This window comes from Prionailurus bengalensis, chromosome B1 (assembly GCF_016509475.1).
Source record: "Prionailurus bengalensis isolate Pbe53 chromosome B1, Fcat_Pben_1.1_paternal_pri, whole genome shotgun sequence".
NCBI classification, from domain to species: domain Eukaryota; kingdom Metazoa; phylum Chordata; class Mammalia; order Carnivora; family Felidae; genus Prionailurus; species Prionailurus bengalensis.
The window spans coordinates 174630788-174656140 of NC_057344.1; the positions used below are offsets into that span (position 1 = coordinate 174630788).

Consider the following 25353-nt stretch of genomic DNA (forward strand, 5'->3'; position numbering starts at 1 on the left):
TTATTTAAAAAGGCAAAGAACTGAATCTTATGTTCTCTTTAAAAGTGATTTTCACTTAAATTAGGAGAGATTATGGTACTTACCCGGGACAAAATACTTTCTAAAGACTCTGTTAAAGATCTCTTTGCTTTGTTTTTCAGCATATCCAGCCTCAGTCGAGCGGCACTAGGTGGTAACTCACTTCCAATATTCTCCGCTGCAATCTGTGATGTCTAAAAAGTGAAACCATGAAAAGTTAAGTAAGTCACTTACAGCTTCCTTCCTTCCTTCCTTCCTTCCTTCCTTCCTTCCTTCCTTCCTTCCTTAAGGAATGATAAGTCTCCAGGATGCATCTTTTTGCCCCCAGGCCATGATTCTGATCCTGTGCCCTCATCTGCTCCTCCACAGCATGGCTGCAGGTCCAGGAACTAGTTTGCCTCGAAGAGTTGCTCTGACCGCTCCAAATGAAAGGACGTAAGGTGCTTGGAAACCACTCAATTAACAAAGTTCGAGAGCTCAGGCTCTGCGGTCAGATCAGAGACGTGTCACTCACTAACTGGCCTTGTACAAGTTACTTTCTCTCTCCTAGCCTTCGTTTCTAGAATCCTCTGTCAACTCAGACCTACCTGAAGATCTAATCATAATGCTGTGTTGTGAGATTAAAACAGGTAAATCATATAAAGCATTGAGCAGAGTTTCTGGTACAAAGGTGGCCATTATTAGCTCTTCAAAGTACATTATAATTTATCTTTGGGGGCATCTCAGAGGTTGAAACAAAATAAATTTTATCAACTGAAGAATCCACTCCATCACCCTAAATTAATGCCCTCGTTGCTTTCTGTGGAGCTCCGTCTCCTCCACTTCTTCCTCTCTCCCTCCTAACTGTGTCTGTCACCCTTTCCCTCGGTGCCCAAGCTTGTCCTCCTAACTGACCACAAGATGAAGCTGACAACGTAATGGCATTTGGATGCCAACCGCTAAATGAGGTTTAATGTCACTCATTAACAAAGAGGTATATTAAAAAAAAAAAAAACTACAAAAAACCTCTACATTAAATTGCTTCCTACCTCTATGGAGTCTTGCCTGATTGCTTTCTGCTAGACAATGATTTTTTTTTTTTTTAAGAAAACCACATGAACGAGCCCCTCCTCCAATACTCTAAACTCCGACCATTCTTTGTTGTTACACATTCAAAGCATGCAGCAAAGTGTACAGACTAATACAACAAATCCCACCCCCACCCCCAGCTCTGGCCAAGTGAACATGCAGGTGTCGAGAAGAGTGAGGAGCGTGGGCTCTGGAGCTCTGCCCAGGTGAGATGGTCCTCTGCCGCTTCCTAGCTCTGTGGCCTTGGACAGGTAATTACCCGCTGCCCCCTCGGGTCATCCACCTGCAGACTGAGGACACACAGGGAGCTCTCCTCACAGAGTGCTCACGAGCATTAGATGAATTAATGCACATGAGAGCACTCAGAACATGCCTGATACTCTGTAAATGTCAGCAATCGTGATTATTAGCTAGTGTTTTCTACGTCTAATAGAAAACATGACAGACATCTCTGAAGCCTCCTGGAGCCACTCTCCATTTTTCATCTACACAAATAAGCCCTCTCCTGAGTCTGGTGTCCGTCAACTCATTTTTTATAACTTTATATATACATATGTATCCATAAAACATATACGATGGTTTACATATAGTGGAAGCTTTACATGAATGTATCATCCTGTACATACTCTTCCATAATGACCTTTTCTCTTTCAAAGCTGTTTTTTTTTTTTTTAATTTTTTTTCAACGTTTATTTATTTTTGGGACAGAGAGAGACAGAGCATGAACGGGGGAGGGGCAGAGAGAGAGGGAGACACAGAATCAGAAACAGGCTCCAGGCTCTGAGCCGTCAGCCCAGAGCCCGACGCGGGGCTTGAACTCACGGACCGCGAGATCGTGACCTGGCTGAAGTCGGACGCTTAACCGACTGCGCCACCCAGGCGCCCCTCAAAGCTGTTTTTGAGATTTATCCACGTTGACAAATGTTCTTTGATTCACTCACTTTAGTCAGAGTGTAGCAGTTCACCGTATGACAACACAATGCGTTCATGTTCCTGTGGTTAAACAGATTCCCTTCTGTTTTTACAAAGGAGACTGAGCTTCTCTCTCTTGAACAGAGCTCCTTACCACTCAGGTGAAAGGTTTTGCAAGGGAAGTACTTAGAATATGACCTTGCTGGGTCTCTACGTCTGTGTGTCTTCACATGTACCAGATACTGTCAAATTTTTCTCCCCTAAATGGTACTAATTCATAGTCCCAGTACATGAGAGTTCACTTTTACATGGTATTGTGGGATTTTTTAATTTCTACCGACTTGGCGGATAGAGATGGTCTCTTAATTTGTTTTCCCCTGATTCCTATGTCATCAAGCATTTTTTTTATTTTATTCAGTTATTTGCTGGTCAAAGACTTCATGTCTTGTTTCAAACAATGAAATCCTAATTCACCTATGACTGCCACGTTTTTCATGAGGCATAAATGAGAAAGAAAGGTTCTGATAAGAGCTACCTTTTGGCTTTGTCTACTCATCAGCGTTTCACTTCCGTAAGAATTAGAATGTGCATTAAAAGAATGACAACCAGCTTAGGACTTCCCTCAGGGGAGACCATCACTTATCTTTGTGTTTTCACAGGGTATACTCAGCACGCTCTGGACACTTCATGCTTGCTCCCCGAAGAATGAGTGAATGAGCAGTGAGCACCAGGCAGGCCCATGGGAAACACGTGCCTGAGGGAACAGACCCCCTCACCCAATAGTGACTAAGTGCCCCCCAAACATGAGGCACCACGGGCAGGTGCCTGACTCACTACAGCTGGTCCTGTGCGATCATTTACCAAGAAGGAGCCTGTCCACACTTGAGGCAGCCTCCAGTGCAAAGGGAGGGAGCCACACAGGACCCTCAGGGGCCTGTCCTGGACTCACCGCCGGTCCTCTCACACGGCCCAACCCACGACAGATGGGCGAGCTCTGTGCACGAGAGTCTGGAGCCAAGTTTTAAAATTCTGTGGCTACACTAAGTTCTCAGGTCAGAACCCACCAACCTGTGGCACCACAACGTACCTACTAGCGGCCTTATTCATCACAACTAGCACCTAGAAGGGGCTTGAGCGTCCGTCAAAAGGAGGATGGACAAAAGCTGTCGTGTTGGCACAAGGAAGGAAAGGGAAGCGCTGACGCACACAACAACGTGGATGACGAGCAGGGACATCAGGGGAAGTGGAAGAAGCCAGAAACAATAAAGCACGTACTGTATGATTCCATCCATTAAAGTCCTACAACAGGCAAAATTAGTCTATGGTAAAAATAATCAAAACCATGGTTGTCTGCAGGGAGGAGTAGTGAGGACTAGAAAAGAGGTCCGGGGGTACATTCTGCCATCCACCTTGATGGGAGTCTGGGCCACCTCAATGTATGAAGACCTCAAAACTCCACAAATGGTACACTCAAGATCTGTGCAACTTACAAGATCTAAATCTCCAAAAACTTGTGAACAAATACTGAGTACAGTTAAAAATGTAGCTACGGGCTAAGGTATTTGGGAATAAAGAGTACTAATATCAGAAATTTACTTTAAAAGTCATCAAAAACAAGGTGATATAATAGATAGACACACGGGAAAGTAAATATTACAAAATGCTACAAACGGTATAATCTGGATGGTGGGTATGTGAATGTTCACTGTTTCTTTCAACTTTCCTGCATGTCTGAAATCTTTCAAAATAAAATGTCAGAAAAAAACTCTACTGGAAAACGGACCCGGGCAAATCAGTGAGTACTTATAGAACATTTAACTTTGTTAGGTAAGCTCCTAAAAAGCATCATGATGATGATAATGTCCTTGGACCTCAGACACAATGGCTCCGCCATTCCCTAACACGCTGCTTGACTTCTGTTCCCACGTCCCCATCCCTAACAACGGTATTAGACCACCCGCCTCAAAAGAGCTGAAGAAGAAATGGAATCATTCATGCAAAAAATTAGAACCTTGTCTGGTACATGGCAAACATTCACTAAGTGTCAGATGAGTGAATACTGTAAGTTCTTTGCACCAGCTCTATATATACAAGCGGAAATAATATGTTCATCGACTAAAATGCAACACCTTCTAACTTTATTACTTTACAGGTCTTTGCCCAAACTGATTCTACTTTTTCCATAAGAACAAAATCTCATTCAGTTTGTTTTCTATTTTATGGAACCGACTCCTCTAGCAGCTCTCCAACACTATCACTTTAGTCACTGAAAAGCACAAACAGATCACTGGCTCTAACAAAGTGCAGCCTTGAGCCTGTGCTCAGTGTCTCTCTCTGTCCACTTTTGAAGACCGGTGGTCAGAGAAGTTCATTGTCAAAGCCATGGTTCTACTCCTCTCTAGGTCAAGTCATGACATGTTTTCAAAGGGTGTGGGGATTTTTAGGTGCAACAAGAATGTAATGAAATCCATGTAGTTAAAGTACTCCGTAGCATAAAGAGACCAGGAATGTCCTGGTAAATCTCAGAGCTTCATCTGATTCATCTAAAAGCAGCTGCTGTTCTGAAAAGCCTGATCCTCAGAGCCCAAGAGGGTGTCCGGTCTGGGGGAGACCCAACCACAACTGGGAATCAGGGCAACATCTTTACAGGCACAGGTGTGAGGGCATGGGATAACAGAATGTTCAGAATCCTCTACACAAAGTGCTGACAGTTCTGCTTTTTATATTAAATTCTCTGATGTTTCCAAATGGAAATAAAATTAATTACATGTCTCCTCTGCACTCAACTATGCCCAAATCAAAAAGACACTACTCTGTTCCCTAAATATGAGTCTGTACTTAGGTCAAAACTTTCCATCCACCATAAATGCATCATTCCCCTCTAGCAGTTATAAATTATTTCAAAATTATCAATTTCCTGTTGGAACAAGCTAGGGAAAAACTATTAATGGCACCAAAAAAAAAAAAAAAAAAAAGGAATGAAAGCGAGACGAGAAATAGGTTGAAAAAAAGTACAGAATTAACTGTGAGCTTAGGCTGGGTGCCCACCCGAGTGAACCGGAGGGGCACAGAACTCCCAAGACTTCCCATCTTGGGAAGGGAGGAGTGTCAACACACGAAGGCCAGACACACACGCACAGTGCACTGGTGTCGGGGTCCCTGCCAAGAGATGCTACAGTCGGCAGAGGAGATTAAAAACAATGTCAGACACTGTACGTAAGCCCTGTGAGCTGAGGAAAGGTACCTGATTGCCAGAGCCAACTGGAAGGTAGAAATCTGGGGACAGCTGCCATGTGTGGGTCCGCGTGAAACTGCATCACAGTTAGGGTGCCACAAAGGCAGGGGTGTCATAGGGAAGAGGGCAAGGGAGGGGGCAGGCCACTGAGCCTTAAAGCGCCTTTCGGACGTGTCGGTTAAGTGTTTGTTTTTTTTAAAAAGCAATATACTTTTGGGAAATGAAGGATGTTTTGAACATCCTTCAGTGATTTTTCTCTAGATTTTCTGGCTCACAAGGGACTTTAATACAAAATGCACATCTGAAGCTATAACAGTTATCAGGAATTGACTTACATAGAGTCCAAAAGACATAGGAAAATGGTCTGGGGCACCATGTGTACGGAATCCCAGACTTGGAGCGCTTCGAAGACAGAGACCTGCAGGAAGCCCCAGCTTCTGACCCAGCACCCCGAGACAGAAAAGCTAAACAATGCTTGTGGCCAGGAGAGGAAGGCAGGCAGATTCTGGACCTCCCTCAGGTGAAATGGAATCAATGCAAGTTCTAGATCTGAAGAGCACACACGCCAGGGTCTCTAACGTCATAACCTAATTTGTCAGAAGTGTTCTCCCTGCATTCACGTAGCATTTATGTCACAAAGACCCTCCAGGGACTTTACAGGATTCTGAAGGCGACCCTGCAACGTCATTCCCATTTTGCCAGGGAGAAAGGGGAGGTGACAGAGACTGGCTCCCTCCCTGCAGGTCAAGTAGCCTGTTGTAGCAGTACCTACTCTTAAATTTCATCCCGGAAGCTCTACACCAGCCCTCCTGTGGAGGCGCCTGCCCCACTCCCACCACGAAGCCGACACCTCCTCTAAGCACGGTCTCAGTATTCCCAAATTTCCCTCATATGTGCAAGAAATAAAAATAAGATACAGGGAGAAAAAAAGTTTCAGAACGTGAGAAAAAACCTCAAGATTTTGTTTTACACAGCATCCTGGTAAAATTAAAAGAAGAGAAAAAAAAAAAAGCCATACCTGCTTTATCTCCCCAACATGGGTGTGAACTTTTTGTTTCTCTTCATATAAACACCTCAGGAAAGAAATAATCAATTCATTCTCTCGCTGCTCATTCCTTGGTCGCAATTTCTTAAAAAAAAAAAACAAACAATATATCACATTTATTTTTAACTGTTAACAAAACTGCTAAACCATGCCTTTGAAAATAGAAACAGCTTCCTCCCATCCATCAATGGATGCTTTTACCCAATCATCTCACCAGGGGGCACCAATGATCCTAAGCTAGACAGGGAGACACTTCCTAAAAAGAACAATGGAGCCAGTGAGCCCGATTCACTTTTGACCTCTGATGTCCTCATACCGAAAATAATTATTTCACATCGGACAGAGGCACAGTGGAAATATTTAAGAAATAAATAGTCTTGAAAACAATAAAAGAGTAAAAACTGTGTAAACATCCAGAGGTCGGAGCCATAAGGGCTACATGTTCATAAACTTTCATGGTTAGGGAACTGGAAAGGAAAACAGCAACTGTATCCAGGGTCATGGTTCCATATGCATCAAATGTGATGTTCACCGTGAATCACTTCTTGCAAGCCCAACAAGGTGTGAACTTGTACACAGTATTTCATGGCATGGATTTCTTTTTCCCCTTTCTTTTTTAAGAACGTTCTCCCTACACCTTTAATTCTTCATATAGGTAGTAGCAAAGCATATCGGACTAGAAATCAGGATATGCAGGTTCTAGGTACTGCCTAGAAGTGTGACCACAGGCAAGTGATTAGCTTCCTCATCTGTTCAAATGAAGATTATGCACAAAATAAACTCCAAGGTCCCAAATTCTCTGGATCTGAGATATCTGTGTTCAGTTTTTAAAGACCATCTAATTTAGTGTATTTGTTTCTCTGAATATGAAGAAAAACCTGACTTATTCTGAAGACACACAAAGCATCTAGTCTATAAACCTTGAAAATATGTATTTTTCATAACGACGATTATCCATTTTCCCGCTCCTCCTCTCTCCCTCCATCCCAAACTTCTAGCCTGCCCTTCAAAACAAAGTTGGGGTGTAATACATGAATCAAACATACAAGCATCCAGTCTGGGTCAGCTACACTCTTGGCAAACTCCTCCCCAATTTAACCGAGAAACAATGTTTTTACCCTTTGTGCCATAGCTTTTAGAAGCAAAGGTAACACTAACCCAGACCTTCTGGTACTCCCTCTTAAGAAAAAGATCACTTAAAATGATAAGTTGTTCCTGTAACTCAAGGAAAAGATAGCAAAGGATTAGAAGGGGTTGTTTTCACTGAGGACTTCCTGTTCTTTCAAATTTCAGATTTAAGGATTAAATACCTTGGAAGCTGGAACAGATGCTCTCAATCTCAATTCCAAGTCATGGACCTTCATGTTATGAAGTTGTACATGTTTTACGAATCAACTGGATTTCTCCAAAGAAAGTTCCATCAGATCTTCACCACAGGAAAGGCACGGTCAAGCACCACAATCCCAACTTTATACCCCAAGAAAATGACCCATGGTCCATAAGCCCAGGACGCAAGAGGAACTCACTGATTGCCAGTGGGAAGGCAAAATGATACAGCCACTCTGCGAACCAGTTCGACAGCTTCCCATAAAAAACTAAGCATGTTCTTACCATGCAATCCAGCAAATCACACTGCTTAGTATTTACCCAAACGAGATGAAAATTTATGCCCACACTAAAACCTGCACACCAATGTTTATGGCAGCTTTATTTATTACTGCCGAAACTTACAAGCAACCCAGATGTCCTTCAACAGTGAATAAACAAAGTGTGATACATCCATAAAATGGAACACTATTCAGCACTAAAATAAAAAGAGCTATGGAGCCATGAAAAAACACGGAGGAACTTTAAATGCATGTTGTTACGTGAAAGCCAATCTCCAGCACACCGTATAACTACAACTGGATGACATTCTGGGTAAGGCAAAACCATGGAGGCAGCCAAAGATCAGTGGATGCCTGGGGACTGGAGGGGGGGCAGGAATGAACCGATGGAGCAGAGGATTTCTAGGGTGGTGAAAAACAATTCTGTATAACCCTATAATGATGGATACATGCTATTATACATTTGTTAGAACGCACAGAACGTAACAACACTAAAAGTTAACCGTCATGTCAACTAAGGACTTCAGTTAATAATAATGTATCCATATGGACTAATCAGTATTAACAAATGTACCACACTAGGACAAGATATTAACAACAGGGAAAACTGGCCTGGGGGTAGGGCTGGGGTGTGAGGGGTCATATGGGAACTCAATATTTTCTACCCACTTCTTCTATAAAACTAAAACTGCTGCAACAAAATAATAATAATAATAATAATAAAGTCTTATTTTTTTTTAGAAAAAGTCCACAAAAGAGGAGCAGACAGGAATTATGAGAAGCCTCTGAACAGACAGCCAAGAAGTGGAACCATTTCTTCTTCCATATCTTTGGTTAAATATTTGAAGCTGTTCTCAACAAGAAAAAGTGTATTTTTCTTAGAGAAATTCTGTGCAATAGCTTATATCAAAAGTATCAATAAAGGCTTAAAAATGAGTAAGAAGGAAACTTTTTTCCCTCAAAATACACAAGAATTTGTTCAAAGGGACAGAACATGAGACAGCTGAGCACAATGTACAAACACAGTCACTGCCCATTAAAAACTGAAACCAAGGACCGGAGACTGCGTCCCGGGGCTCGTTAACCACCACAGAGGGAAGCCACTGTTCACGATGCCCTACAAGGTCAAGAAATAAGTCCTTCCTTAAAATAATTGAAACATGATCATGGGCTACTCTTCTACTGAGTGAAAATGATTAGCAAGGTGCCTGCTCCTTAATACCTCTCATGTGACTTCACCACCCTCCACCGTGGCAAATCATTACTTTCCACAGGTGATTTAATTTTACCAAACTTCATTAGTCAGAGAGACAAGCCTGAGGAAAATGACGGGGACTTGAGCCGGATGACATCACTTTGTAGTCAAAAATTAACTTAGTTTCGACAAAACCAATCTGCAGTGTCAGAAGTGAGGACAGTAGGTACCTGGGGACAATACTCAGGGGGGATTCTGAGGGGCTGGAAACGCTCTATGTCTTCATCCTGGTGCCGGCTGCACAGGTGTATTCATCGTAGCACAAGTCACTGAAGTACACACACCACCGATTTGTGTTTTTCTACAGTATTATTTCATTAAATACAAAACAACTGACTGTCAAAAATAACCAAGCCAATTCTGCTACATGCTTCTTGACCTTCTTTCTACGAGAGGGCCTATGAACTGGTGGTAAAAGTCACTGAATTTCCAACACTCACTAATGAACACCACGATGCTGAGAAAGTCTGTGGTCTTCTGAGGGTACTCCTTAAAATGGTCGTGCTCACTTGGGACGCTACATTCTGACATCTTTTCATAAAGTTATAATCAAATCTTAAATGAAATCATTTTAAAGCCGTGGAAAATCCAAAGAAGCTGATATTCTTTACAAAGTAGAGAAAAAGTTCTTCCATTCCTCTTTAAAACTTGTGAAAAATCATGTTCTTTAATCCATTACTGACATCTCTGAGTAGGAACCTACTCGACTTACCTACTCAGCATTAACTCGGCCACTCCCTGAAATACACTCACTCAGATGAGAAGACTTGGGCTTTTGAGGCACTTCCCTTCCTCGCCCTACTTCGTCTTGAAAGCCCTCTGGGGGACTGCCTGATCCGGCTCACTCAGCCAGCAGCAGGGCAGCATGGGAAGACGGCAAGACCCCGTGGGCCCCCCGCCCCCCCCCCCCCCCCCCCCCCCCCCCCCCCCCCCCCCACTCAGGAAGATATGCGGGAAAATTATACGACCTGTTTCATGAGCTCATAAATTAAAAAGTGGCTCTCCGTGTCATGAGTCTTCTTACAAAGGGTTAACGGGCCAGCACACTCAGGGGGCACAAAGCTCTCTCAGCGCGCTCATGGTCAGCTCCCTGCAGCAGCGACCATCTCCTGCATCACGGCCATTACTGACGGCTTGCTCTTCATGTCCTGTGTGCTCTGCACTTCTTTCTTTGCATTAAGCATTTATTTACAAAAACACTGATTATGTATGCTTTAACAACTACATAATCATGTGCCACTAATTTCAATTGTAATTCCACTTGTCTTACGAAAATTTGCCCTTGGAGAATTCTTCAGAAACAAAATTACCCTCCAGGAAAGACGGTACAAAGGAACGTATTAACCACTCTGTTTACAAAAGGGATCCTGACATTGAAAAGCCACCTTTTTTGTTATGATCGTTCTGAAATGTACGATTTTCAAACACATTAGCCGGCACTGCTACCTAAAAAGAAATCAATGACTTGGTTTATAAAATGTCATTTCAGAATCAAGAATGGTCATTGGAAATAATTCAATGAAACCTTCAGGCCGTAGGAGGAAGAGATCCATGTCAAATTTGTATCATTCAAGGAAAAGCCACACTTATGACGATGGAGGACATAGTAAGAGCTGGCTTTTCACAACAGTGACCTTCCTTTGGTCTTTAAGCTAATCAACTTACAGAGCCTTCTAGAACAACACATGGGGGCCCCAAGATATTAATTACAGGCATTTTTAAAAATAAATAAACCTTGTCTCCACTCGTCTTTAAAATCTCTTTTCCGTATGTACTGGGTGTCTAAAAACTGACACGGGCCAAAGAGAATCTCAGAATCACATCCATTAGGAATTTCTCATTGCTGGACAATATTTTATTACCTATGCTGGTTAATCGCACTGTTTTTGGTCAGATGAATCAGCACAGGTAATAAAGTGCTACATGGTGCTGTCTAAATAACAAATAAAACTCACATTGGGGGAGGAATGTGCATCTTTTAAGCTTGCTGCAAAGACATTCCCTGAAGTGGCTTTGATAGCACCAGACCAGCAAGCGGATGGACCAACACCAGAGGAAAAGGCCTGACTTCCACTGTAAATGCATTAACAATCGGAAGCAAACTGTCCATTATGAATTCCAAGTACAAATCACACTAAGTTTTTCTGAACTCTAAAGACCCTTTACGTAAAAACAAGGGGGCACCTGGGTGGGTTAGTCAGTTAAGCGTCAGACTTCAGCTCAGGTCATGATTTCACGGTGCAGAAGTTCAAGCCCCACGTCAGGCTCTGCACTGACATAGCAGATCCTCTGTCCCTCTCTCCCTCCCCCACCCCCCATTCAGTTTCTCTCTCAAAAACAAACATTTAAAAAAAAAAATGGCATGTCTCAAGTCGATTCAAAAGAAAACAAAATTTAAAGGCAAGTGGAAATTGTGAAAATTACATTCTAAGCTATTTATGAAAGTAAATAACCTTCCCGTGCTTTCCTTCTACAAACACGTGCCAATCCTACCACGGGAGAACAAGGGTGATGAAGAGAATTCTAATGGGATTAAAGAGAAAAAGACAGTCTTCTAACTCTTCACTCTAACAGAAAACAGATCATGGGCCTGGTGGGCGGAGTCCTGCAGCCAGTGTGGAGACAGACAGAACCTGGAACCCAGAGCTACGGGCCTTCTGGATTGGTTTACTGACTGCTCTGCAAGGCCCTTTCACTCTGCTCCCCACACAAAAATATTTATCCTTTGTTCTGATGTGCCTTCCTCCCTACAAAAGTGCCAGGAAACCATTGAAAATGCCCCTCAGCTAAAGCAGACAGGAAATTTTTGATGAGCTCATTAAAGATTCAGAACGAACACACTACGGGCATGCCAGCACACACAGCACGGTTTCCCGGAGAGACGCCGCATCTACGCGCAAGGACAAGAGCAAGTTTCCAGGTTTAACAGAAAACTGACGAGCTGGCTTTTTTTGCATTTTTTTTTTTACAGTTAGGTTTGATATATAGCTCTAAGGAGATAACATCATCTAAATTTGTGTCCAACACTGAGTAAGAGGGGAGGAACGGTTAATGACCAAGTTCACGTACAAAATACTGTCTCTGCCGACTCCCACACTTCGGGGCTGAAACCCCGAGCAGGAAGGGGCTGGCAGGAGTTTCCTGTAGAGCAGAGAAACTCTTGTAGAGCTTGGGGACCAAAGTCCAGGTCTTCTGTCTCCTGGGCTGAGGCTCTTTCCACTCTAGAATTTCCTTTCTTTATTCTAAAATATTTTTAAGGGAGTCCTCTTTCTGGGTTAGTTGCATTCACTGTGGAAACCAAGACCTGGTGTCAGTCTGCCATCTGACCTGCCCCCACCCCCCTCCCTAGCTCCCACCCCATCCCCCACCTCTGAGTGGGGCTTAACTTTAAAGCAAGAGGAACTCAGGGCCACTTCCTCAGAGCTGTGACAGCTCTGGTTTGCGATTTTTCATAAGTAACATCTCTCAGGTAAGCTGCTTACCTTTTCCTTCAGTCTAGAAATGAAAAACTGGTACTTTACCTGAACCTCCTCAAAAATAGTTGCTTGCTCCTGATTAGTCAACGTCGTCAGGTGTTTCTGGAGTTCTAGTTTGGTTTTGGAAGAATTCATTCCTATTAAGAAGAGATACAAGAAAACACTCTAAGTACAAGTTCTAAGGCAGAGTAAAACTTCCATACTCGAGCTCTTTATGTTCTGACCCACCTACTTCAAGCTTTTGACATTTTACAGACATTCTACTTGGTAACAATGTTAATGACGCCGATGGGACAACAGACATTTTTTAGCTGAGCCCTCATGTGCCGGGCACTGTCGTAAACATTAGGCCCGTATTATGTAACACTGGAACAATCCGTGAAGAGGACTTAGTTATCCCCATCGTACAGTTAAGAAAACCGAGACCCAGAGGCTTATGTGATTTCCCAAGACCACCACGTTGGATTCTACCTGGCATCTGTGTGGTTCCAAATTACTTTTTTCTCCACCAGACCATGTTAACACACCTCACACAATCAGAACCTTGTCCTCAGAAAATAAATTCTTGTGAGTAATTATACATAAACCCTGATGATTCTTCTCAAGGGAAAACAACTACGGTCCGTGTGAAACATTTTCCTCTTCCTTGGTAGACTCCTCCCCAATAAAATGGATTATTCATGTGGCTAACAACTTTCATTTTATCACCACTGCCTTAGTAACAGTTGTAAGGCCATCAGATGACCATCACAGAGGATTAGGAGGAAAAGTGACAAAGTCACAATTTCAGTGCCAGTGAGAATCTGATACTTCACAAAGTGCTTTCTCCACACATACATGGCTTAGATTCTATTTTGCCTTTTCTTGGTGCCAGAGATCAATGTCACACATGCTGAGAAGATCTGGAAACAGGCTGACCTAACCACCGTGGGAGAACTGCCGCCCGTTACTTTGATTCCAAGGGCAGCCCTCGCCTCACCCACCTGCTGCAACTCTCTCCCCTCCTCCTGAGGCTGGGCACCCGGCAGGTGCCCGGCCAAGGCCACGCACTCCGGAGAACACTGTGAATGCATCTACACAGCTAAGGATGGCTGGGAGACGACACCTCTGAAACGTCAGAAATCAAGCTTCTGTTTTAAGAGGCATCTGCTGAGGTCTAGAGGAGCTAGGCGACTTGTCAAAAGTCAGGAGGCCAATTAGTAGCTGCCCTCCCTCCCCCCCGACCCCCCGACTGCAGCTGGACACAGAACCCCTCCCCCCACCACCACTCCCCCTCCCCCACCTCCTCCCTGCTAACAGCTCTGGTGGAAGTTGTTCCTCAAACTGCAGCGGCTCTCTCAGCTTCCAGGATGTCCTTCCTCCCAGCAACACCACCCCCCCTTTTTCTGCCAAGAAAACAGTCTAAAAATAAAAGCCAAGGTTTCTTAAGTGATTGCCATGCCACTATGCTCAACATTACATGTATCACCTTCCTCAAAATACTCCCTGAAGTGGGTACCATGTTTAGTAATCTCAATGCATAAATGAAGAAACTGAGGCACAGGAAAGTCCAGTATTTTGCCCTGGGCCATCAGCTAGGTTGGGGACAGAGTTAGACTCTGAACCATGTTTTTTGCCTCCACGAGCAACTCTTCAAACTCTCCACTGCCTCCCTTTGCCCAAAGAGTCAAGTCGCTTGACACACAAGTAGCTTCGATACCAAAGTGAATTCAGAGGAAGGTGAGAGTATAGAAAAGACAGATGGGTTTCGTCAGGGCACAATTCAGGTGTTCTTCCGGCAAGCTGAAAACACAGAGATGCTTTTACTGTGCTGTAACTACTTAAATGTTCAATCAAAACGGTATTTAAACTTAGGAGTAAAATAAGCAGTCATCACTAACCAAAAGCCCTCCCTGCAGGCCTTGGACACAATGTAAGCATCCTATTTTGGAAAAACGTGGCTTGTCCGATGAGACACTCACACGCGGAGGGAACCCCTGGGCTCCACGAAGAATTCAACTAATTATATGAGAGACTAAGTCCACACTTCTAACAACTGGGCAGCAACACAGACTATTCACATTCGGCAGGTATGAAGAGATGCCTTAACAAGTTTTATCCTTGCCTCCAGGATGCCTCAGTGCATGCCCCACATCAAACCAGAGGTGAGGTTTCTCACACACGCAGGCCGCAGTGCCTGGCTGTCTACCCCATGTTCACAGCACACTTTCCACAGGGCTTCTCAACACCTTGGGCTGCCCCGGGTGGTTCCAGCAGCACGAACGTGGCACCCTCGACACGATGCTACAAGGCTTTACCGGGGAAAAGGGACACGAGGAACAACACAGAAACAGGGAACCAGAGTCCAGGGCATTCGAAAGCTACGATCCCCCCCGCCTGGTTGTTAGTGAGGCCACCTTCACACTGCTGACGCAGAAAAGGCTCTTATTAAGGGAGGTCTGATGAATGACTTTGCTTTGCCAGAGGCAAACCTGGACAGCAAAGGAAAACCTCAGTTCAACCTTTTTTCCTTTTCGGTGAACATACAATTCAGTCTAGCAATTCCCAAAACGCTCCGCTCAACTTTAAAATGCACAAAATGCTAGATCCGCACCACTAGGACTTGTGCGGACTTCCAACCCAGACCCACTTACACGACGTGAGCGGCGCGTCCGCCGTGGTTGGTGTGCACAGCGTACGTATTCTTGTCGAAATCCCGGGGCACAGACTGACGATTTCAACCGATCAAGAAAGCAGCCTTTTAAGTCCTTCTTCTTGTGGCCACGTCACTGGTCCGTGAACAGAGTGCTCGGCCAGAGCCTGACTTCCTATGAGAACTACTCTTACGGGAACCTACAAGGAGCTTTAATAAACCGCTTCATTCTACTTATTAGGAACACAATATAGCAAAAAGCACGGGCTTCCAAGTGTTCCTAAAAGCATCTCCCGCCTAAGGATGCCTGTAACACTGTGTCATCTATACTTAAGAAATGCTTCCCATCAGGGTGGGCACTTCACAGCCTCCCAGCCTTCTACCTGTGCTACTGAGGATGTTTTTACATGAGGAGAGCCCTCTGCTTTGCTTGGATTTTATCAGGTAAAAAAGACGAATTAAATAATAATTCCAACACTACAGCAGCAAAATCCCCACCTTGACGGAACTTTTCAGCTCTCACTTTCTGAAAGCTAGGCCAGACCACAGAAAGATTTATCAGGTGGAACTCTGGAATCCTTCCAGCTCCTGCAGATCTCGGTCTGCTTTATCTTCAGGGCCAGAGTCCTTGTTGGCTTCTTAATAAGCTCTCAAGGGACATTTCTGTCATCGTTTACCTTATCTTGACAACCACTAAGGGAAGGGCTAGGGATCCTTTCAGATGAGATCTCTAGGTAAAGCAGAACTTTTCTCATTTCCAGCTCTATTTTGCATAATGTCAGCAAACAGTAGCAACTAGGAAAGCACAGTTGAAAATATTAATCATTTTGATTTATTTTAAAGAGCACTATAATGTCTGTAAACGAATCTTTGAAACTTAAGATGATAACTGTCAATCCATCTCACTTAAAAAGGGAAGTCAAGGGGCGCCTGGGTGGCGCAGTCGGTTAAGCGTCCGACTTCAGCCAGGTCACGATCTCGCGGTCCGTGAGTTCGAGCCCCGCATCAGGCTCTGGGCTGATGGCTCGGAGCCTGGAGCCTGTTTCCGATTCTGTGTCTCCCTCTCTCTCTGCCCCTCCCCCGTTCATGCTCTGTCTCTCTCTGTCCCAAAAATAAATAAAAACGTTGAAAAAAAATTAAAAAGGGAAGTCAAATACCACTTCACACCCACTGGATGGTTATCCTAAAGAAAGTAACACGCGTGGGCAAGGATGTGCAGAAACTGGAACCCTGTGCACTACTAATGGGAGTGCACGATGGTGCAGCCACTGTGGAAAATATAACAGTGGTTCCTCAAAAAATTAAATGTGTAATTACCATATGATCCAGCAATTCCACATATGGGTATACTCCCAAAAGAATTGAAAGCAGGAACATGAACAGATACTTGCACACCAACTTGAGAGCAACATCACTCACAACAGCCAAAAGGTGAAAACAACTCAAACGTCTATGGACAGATGAATAGATAAATGTGGTATAAACACAAAATGTATTACTAGTCAGCCTTAAAATGATATAAAATCCTGACACACGCTGCAACGTGAATAAACCTAGGAGACGTTATGCTAAGTAAGCCAGTCGCCAAAGGAAGCATGAGTCCACTTAGATGACGCACTAGGGCCATCACATTCACAGAGACAGAATTAGAGTGGTGGTGGCCAGGGACCAGGGGAGGGGCAGAGGGAGTTACACTTCAGTTAATTCTCCACTTGGAAAGATTACAAAGCTCCAGACACCGAAGTCGGCAATGACCACATAACAACGTGGATCTACTCAATGCCACTGAACTGTACACTTTAAAAAGGCTAAAATGGTCAGTTTTATATCACATGTACTTTCACCACAATTATGCAAAAAGGGAAATGAAATCCAAATAGCAATTGTGTTCTTCTCTACACAAGTAACGCTTATTAGGAGTATTCTAGGGGCGCCTGGGTGGCTCAGTCGGTTGAGTGTCTGATGCTTGATTTCGGCTCAGGTCATGATCCCAGCGTTGTGGGATCGAGCCCCGCGTCAGGCTCTGCGCCGAGTGTGGAGCCTGCTTGGGATTCTCTCTCTCCCCCTCTCTGCCCCTTTTCCCCGGATCATGCTCTCTCTTAAAAATAAAAATAAAACAAAGAAGTATTCTAGAGACATAGGAAATTATCACATCTGTTTTGATGCTTACAAAAACATAGGCCGTTTAAATCCTGTGACTCCCCTCAGAATCGCACACAAAGTTTTAGAAATCCTCCTATAAATGGAAAAAAATGCAAAAGCAAGGACAGAGGGGAAATGAACCACTTCAATGGCAGGTTCCCTCAGAGGATCATCATCACAGGCTTACCTTGTTCTCTGCCCCTCGCCTCCCCCTCACCGCAGGCCCAGAAATGGAGCATCTCTCTTCCCACCTGAGGAAGATTCCCTCTCTCGTTCAGGAAGGGTCTCATCTGTTCCACTCTGACCCACCTGGCCCTTGTGGCTCTGGATGTGCTGAAACCTCCCCAGCTGCACAAAGCTGGGTCAGCTAGCTCTCCCCCCTACACCCCCCCCTCCCCGCCCCCGGCACAGTCTTCTCCTGGGGTGCAGCTGAGGGGCAGGCAACAGGGAGGGCTTTCCCTCGCAGGAGGACTCCTGGACTCACACACTAGTTTACCCCTACACTTCACTCATTCTTGATTTACTTCCCCCTAAAATGTGCATATGACCAATCCCCTTTCCTCCCACAATGCGCTAAAGATCAAATTGGTAACAGTGCAAGTTACAGCACCTCGCACAGTGCCTGGCACACCTTAAATGCTCAACAAATATCAGCTGCAAATGGTAACATTTACCACAGTTTCTCCTGACACCAAATTTCTAGAAACTATCGTCCACACTCAGTCCTTTTTACTCTTTCCCTTCAGCTCAGCTGCAACCCTCCTTCTGCCCCCTTCACTCCATGAAAACTGTTCTGGCAGAGGTTACTGATGACCTTGTAATTGAAACACTCGGTGGAAATTCTTCAGCTCATATCTTAACTAGATCTCTTCATAGCAGCCAATAGGGCTGATCACGCACAACCTTGATAAATGCCATGCAGCCGGTAGGCAGCTTCTGGCTCTCTACTCAGCCCCTTAGAGGGGCGATGGTAGACAGGGGCGTGGATGTTTATCTTCAAATCCTGAGCACCTAGCACAGTACAGAAGACACCCTCAGCATACTGACAGTTCACCTGTAATCCCTGTAACTAACATGAGCCTCAGGCAGAACCTTTCAAGGAATGCAGATTGCCTAAGGTTTTCCTGGGACCTTTAAGTCCCGAAATGTTAAGGCTTGAAGGGGGCCCCTACTCACCCTCTATCCGCTCACACAGCTTGTGCAGGCCCTGCAAGGGGCAGCCCTCACACAGCTGGGCAGGTGTTTTAGCCGTCTGCTGCACCGCAGCCACAGTGAAAGCCTGCTTCAGGGTCATCATAATCTCATCAACCTGATCAGAGAGAAGATAACAAAAAGCCCATTTAAGATGAGTGGAGCTGGGGCCCCTGGGTGGCACAGTCGGTTGAGCGTCGGACTTTGGCTCAGGTCATGATCTCACAGTTTGTAGGTTCAAGCCCCACATCAGGCTCTGCGCTGACAACCTGGAGCCTGCTACAGATTTTGTCTCTCCCTCTGCCCCTCCCCTGTTCACGCTCTCTCTCAAAAATAAACAACAACAACAAAAAGATGAGTGGGGCTGAGGGGTGCCTGGGTGGCTCAGTTGGTTAAGCCTCCGAATTGGCTCAGGGCATGATCTCATAGTTTGTGATTTGGAGCCTCACGTCAGGTTCTGTAATGACACTGCAGAGCTTGCTTGGGATTCTCTCTTTCTCTGCTCCTCCTCTGCGGGGAGGAAGGTATAGATGGATGGATGGAAGGATGAATGGATGAATAAATAAAGACATAACTTAAAAAATAAATAAATAAACTCAAAATAAATAAATAACTTAAAAAAAAAGATGAGTGGGCTGAGATTTCAGGACTCTGCAAAGACTGAGTATTTGAAGATTTGGGGGGGACCACTAATCACTGACAAACATAGTCATTATCGTAATATCTGCTAGGATTATAGTCTTAAAAACACTACCTAGATGTTCAAAACGCTTAAATGAGCTAAGGTAAAAACTAAAACCATAAATTAAATACTGACAAAAAAGCCAACTCCTCTGGACCAAAAATCCAAAATGACATTTTTTAACGCTGGGCCAGAGGGCAAAGTGAGCAGATTCCACAAAAACAATGAAAATTGAAGACACATGCCCAAATAAGTCTTGTATGTATACTAGCTAATTGTTGAATAGTCATGATGAATAACTGAAGCCAAATAATGACACACTGATGAAGCTATATGGTTTGCTAAGGGAAGAAAAAAATCAGTGAGGTTGAAATTCCACATGAATAAGGTTTCCAGGGGAGAACTCTCAGTCGCACTTACCAGAGCCTCATTTGTGCACTGAAACACGTAACAGACGAAATGAAAGCCTCCGCCCCCTGAAGCCTCTCGGCAGATAAACCCGAAATGGTCCACGTGTCTAATACCCTGTTGAAGGCAGGGAAAAGAGGAAGGAACATTGAGCTGTATCCACAAGACGCACAACTGTCAGAGGGCAACTTAAGACTGACACAGCACAGTCTGACTGACCGGAGCACTATAAAATTAGATTCTCAGATTTTCTGAAGCACAGTTGATACCAAACGTTACATTAGTGTCAGGTGTACGATAAAGGAATTGGATCAGTCTGCATGTTATGCTATGCTAACCACCAGTGTAGCTACCATCTGTCACCATCCAGTGCAATTAGGATACCCCTGACTATACTCCCTAAGCTGTACCTTCCATGCCTGGGACTTATGCATTCCACAACCGAAAGCCTGTATCCCCGACTCCTCTCCCCTCTGGCAATCATCAGTTTGTTCTCTGCATATTTGGGTCTAGTTCTGCTTTTTGTTTACTCATTTGTTTTTTAGATTCCACATATAAGTCAAGTCATGTGGTATTTGTTTTTCTTGGACTTATTTCCCTCAGCATAATACCCTCTAGGTCCATCCATGTTGTCACAAATGGCAAGAGCTCCATCCTTTTCATTGCTGTGTAATATTCCAGTGTGTGTGTGTGTGTGTGTGTGTGTGTGTGTGTGTGTGTGTACATCTTCTTTACCCATTCATTTATGCGCACTTGGATTGCTTCCATATCTTAGCTACTATATAAATAAAGCTGCAATAAAAATAGGAATACACCTATCTTTTTGAATTAGTGTTTTTGTTTCTTTGGATAAATACCCAGTAGTGGAATTACTGGATCACATGGTAGTTCTATTTTTAATGTTTTGAGGAACCTCCATACTGTTTTCCACCATGGCTGCACCAATTTACATTCCCACCAGCAGGGTACCAAGGGTTTCTTTTTGTCCACATCCTTGCCAACACTTGTTTCTTGTCTTTTTTATTTTAGCCATTCTAACAGGTATAAGGGGATAGCTCACTGAGATTCTGATTTGCATTTCCCTGATGACTGTGATACTGAGCATCTTTTCCTGTGCCTGTTGGATCTCTGTATATCTTCTTTGGGAAAATGTCTATTCAGCTCCTCTGCCTGTTTTTCAATTAGATTATTTGTTTTTCTGGTGTTGAGTTGTGTTAAGTATTTTACCTATTTTGCATATTAACTCCTCACGGGATATATCATTTGCAAATATCCTCTCTCATTCAGTAAGCTGCTTTTTTCATTTTGTTGTTGGTCTCCCTCTCTATGTAAAAGCTTTTTATTTTGGTTTAATGCCAAAAGTTTATTTTTGCTTTTGTTTCTCTTGCTGGAGGAGATACCTGGAAAATTCTGCAATAGCCAATATCAAAGAAATTACTGCCTATGTTTTCTTCTAGGAGTTTCATGGTTTCATGCCTCACATTTGGGGCCTTTGTTCCATTTTGAGTTTATTTTTGTGTATCGTATAAGCAAGTGGACCAGTGTCCTTCTCTTGCATGTAGCTGTCCAGTTCTCCCAGGGCCACTGTTGAGCAGATGGCCTTTTCCCCACTGTATACTCTTGCCTCCTTTGTCACAGACTAATTGACCATACGATTATGGGTTTATTTCTGGGCTTTCTATTCTGTTTCACTGATCCCTGGGTCCATTTTTGTGCCAGGACCATACTGTTTTGATTACTACAAGTCTGTAGTCTGTCTTAATATCTGGAATTGTGATACCTCCAGCTTTGTTGTTCTCAAGATTGCCTTGGCTATTTGGGGCCTTTGGTGGTTCCAGACGATTTTCTCAGATATTTTAAATATCTAAAAACATCTCTCAAATATGAAGATTAACAGTGTTCTCCTAAAATGTTATTCTGATTACCCCTATAATACAAGAACAACTGAAAACCAGAGTTTTTACTGTTCATTTTAGTACTAAAAGGAAGTGCAGAAAAGTGGACACAGAAAGAGGAGAACTTTTCTTAGGTATTAAAGAAAAACTACTTCAAAAATCCAAAGTAGATAAGAGATTAATGAAGAAACACAACTACATGCGCACACACACACATGCAAACACAGTCACAGAGGTTAAAAAAAAAAGTTTTAACACACATTTGTACTCTTAAAACACAAGTACTTCACCGGTATTAAGAATGAGTCACAAAGCGTACACACAGAGAGTAGAGAGGCTTTTAAATGTAAGATATTAAGGCCAGGGTTGTACGCTATTGTTTCTCAAGAGCTCTTCTGAATAAATATGTAAACTTGTTTTGAAAGTATCAGCTAAGAGGCACCTTGATACAGATAAGACCTAGAGCATAATTATTAATACGTGAGTATCTCCAGAAAGCACCAGCATGCAGAGATACAAGTGCTATGAGCTTGAAGTTCGGGCCGTCATGTAAACTTGTAAGCTGCACCCTTTAGGAAATAATAAAACTGTCATACGAAAAAGCAAACCTTAAACATTAACATTTCAATAGAAATAGCAGCAAATTGAGATTAAATTCTGTGGATAATCTCAGGCTGAACATTTTCCAATAGATGGGCAATCACTGACATATCTCAATCAATGCTCCCCAACAGCAAGGTAAACACATGCCAGGCATTAATTCTCTGGGGAAGAGGATTTGGAAAAATTTATTTTGCAAATGGTTCCCTATCCAACTACAAAAGGAACATTCTTTATTTTCACATTTTGGGAAAAGGGTTCGAAAGAGAAATTTTTTTTATGTAGATCATGTTATAAATCAGCAATGAGATTTTTGTTACATCTAGTTATGAGAAAATGGAAGTGAGGAAATGAGAAGCCAGACTTTTTAAAAAATAGCCAAACAATGACTTTAAATGACCTCATATTTGTTAGGAAGATCCTGAGTACAACTGACATAGCTTATTATAACTGATTCTCCAGAATCTCTCTATGAAACACGCCTAGGAAGACTATCAGGAAAGAATCAAGTAGGCATTGTATTCTGAGGAAAACATCCTTAAAGATAATCACTAATTCAAAGAAGAAGAAATAATGACTGGCACCCAAAAGAAGTGAAGAATTTTTATACAGTAGAAATGAGCACCTATTTAAAAACATTTACATGTATATATATGAATACATATAGTAAAACACGCACACACACATCTGGAAATTGTGACTACAGAACGTTACCACCAATAATTGAAAAAAGAAAAGTAGATGTATTCTCTCCAGATTACCGTTGCTGACAGCAAACTTAACTTCAAAATTATGTAAATTTTGCCTTAATACACTAAATTGAAGAAGAAATGCAAGATCACAAATCAAGTACACCCAGAAAGTGTACATCTTGCAACCTTTTAGCACTTCTGTTGAATGACAGATAATAAAAGAATTCATTAAAAATTCAAACACCAATGAACCAATAACCCATCTCCATTTACCTGAGAGCAAAAGGATATTTCCTTAAAGTTTTTCTCCAATGCTATTTTTTTGGTGTCAGGACTGATGAGGTAAACTTCAGACTGGCCAATCTTAAAAGACAAAAAAAGAAACCAGTTTTTCATGAAAATTGAACTCAAATTTATCATACAAACATTCTCGTGTTGTGACCTATGGAAATGCAGAAGAAGAGGGGCAAGCTCTTCTAAGGTTCAAGTTCACTGCAAGTTCAAGTTGCAAGTTCACTGCAGAGGATGAACAGCTCCCGGGGCTCCGGTTTACCCTGGGGATTTCAGGCAGCACCTCACGTGTGTGAGTACATCCACCTGTGTAAGGCAGCGGTCTTCTTTTTTTTAATGTTTATTTATCTTTGAGAGAAACAGAGAGAGAGAGAGGCACAGCATGAGTGGGGGAGGGGCAGAGAGAGAGAAGGAGACACAGAATAGGAAGCAGGCTCCAGGCTCTGGACTGTCGGCACAGAGCCCGACGCGGGGCTTGAACTCACAAACCGTGAGATCGTGACCTGAGCCGAAGTCGGATGCTTAGCTGACTGAGCCACCCAGGCGCCCCTAAAGCAGTCTTCTTTGAGATGAAAGAACCAAATATCCAAAAGTTAGCAACCAAACCTCAGATGCCACATCTCCCCTTTGTAAGAAGTGAGGTGTCTATAAAAGCGAATCTTCCAGAAAGGGTTCTCTTTTGAAACTTCCAAAACACTTTCTAATGACATTTTTTTTTTAACTGCAAAGTCTTTTAGAATTACTGTTAAAATAAGCTACCATGGCTGAGTACATACTATTTGTTAGGCGTTCAAATACCACTTACTTGACTTTTTAAAGTTAGAGCATTAGGGCCTCCTGGGTGGCTCAGTTGGTTAAGCATCTGACTTAGTCTCAGGTCAGGATTAGGATCCTCAGGTTAGGATTCTCTCTCTCCCTGTCTCCCTCTGCCCCTCCACAGTTCACTCACGCACACGCTCGCTCTCTCTCTCAAAATAAATAAATAAACTTAAACAAATTAAAAAAAATAAAGTTAGAGTATTAGCATATGTTAACACTGCCTTACAGCTTTGGGTCAGCACAATAAACGCCATTATAGCAGAGGACTGTGTTGCCACAACCCATCCCTGCCTCAAGGGCCTTCTCATTTGCTGCTCCCTGAATTCATGATACTCCTACTAGAAGAGTATCTAGTTGGCCACACTGAACCTCTGCTCAGTGGAAAATCACTTCCTCCAAGCAGCCTTCCTGGAATCCTCAGATATTCTCACAGCATCCTCTACTTCCTTCTCCTTTGTGGCATTTATCACAACTGTAATGAGGCCATTACTTGTACAATCGGTTGTCAGTCCCCCTTACTGGAATCTAACTTCCGTGTGGGTAGAGACCATGCCTGCCCTATTCACTGCTGTGACTTCTAGCATTCTGAAAGGGACCCTACACATAGCAGTCACACACTAAGTACTTGAAAATACATGCGCTGAGTAGCTTTCACAATGACACCACTATCTTTTTAAATACAGATCACAGACTAATATGCAAAAGCCTGAATGCCAACATAGCTCTTTTCAGTACACTGGTTAACAATGAAAACAGCCCTATTTACCCACTGACACATCGTCTTCATCTTAAACCTGCTTACATCCAACAACCCATTAGCCTAAGTGGCAGCCTCCTTACCTGTCGGCCATCTCACCGCGCTGAGTTAGGCACGAAAACATTACACTTATGGTAATTTTGCTCTCACTAGAATATCAGCCGTGACATTCTAGAAGGGGGCTGAGAACAATCAGTTCCCTGTACCATCAGAGGCCAGCTCCCTGCTGGGACAGCCCCGAGTCCCCTCAGCTCAGACCCAGAGACTCCCAAGGAGGGCAAGCCCATACAGAAGAGCCCAGAGCAACACAGAACCCAGGAATCCCAAGCCGAGGACAGCTTCCCTATCCATTTCCTTTTCTGGTACTTGTCTATTAGTTTACCAAACCTCTTCTAGAAAACAAGGGAGTAAGCAGTTGGCTAAACTATTATTTCAGTTTGGGTATAAATTTTAAATATCATGTTCTCCCCAAACCAATTACTCTGATTAACAAAGGATAAATATTTTATACTTTAACAGAAACAGTAAAGAGGAAGTAATTTCCAATTAAAAGATTTTGTTGAAATATATTTCTTGAAATTAATATAGATTTTTAAAAAATCCTTTTGGAGTCTCTTACATGTGTCAC

General features: G+C 43.2%; 1 protein-coding gene across 1 annotated transcript in view; it reads right to left on the reverse strand.

The window, feature by feature from the left end:
• TBC1D1 (TBC1 domain family member 1) overlaps positions 1–25353 on the reverse strand; it is a 224312-nt gene that overhangs the window by 93229 nt on the left and 105730 nt on the right. The window contains 6 exon segments of the mRNA XM_043572803.1: positions 84–212; positions 6252–6362; positions 12662–12753; positions 18567–18699; positions 19684–19788; positions 23132–23221. Coding sequence (XP_043428738.1) covers positions 84–212; positions 6252–6362; positions 12662–12753; positions 18567–18699; positions 19684–19788; positions 23132–23221 — 660 coding nt within the window.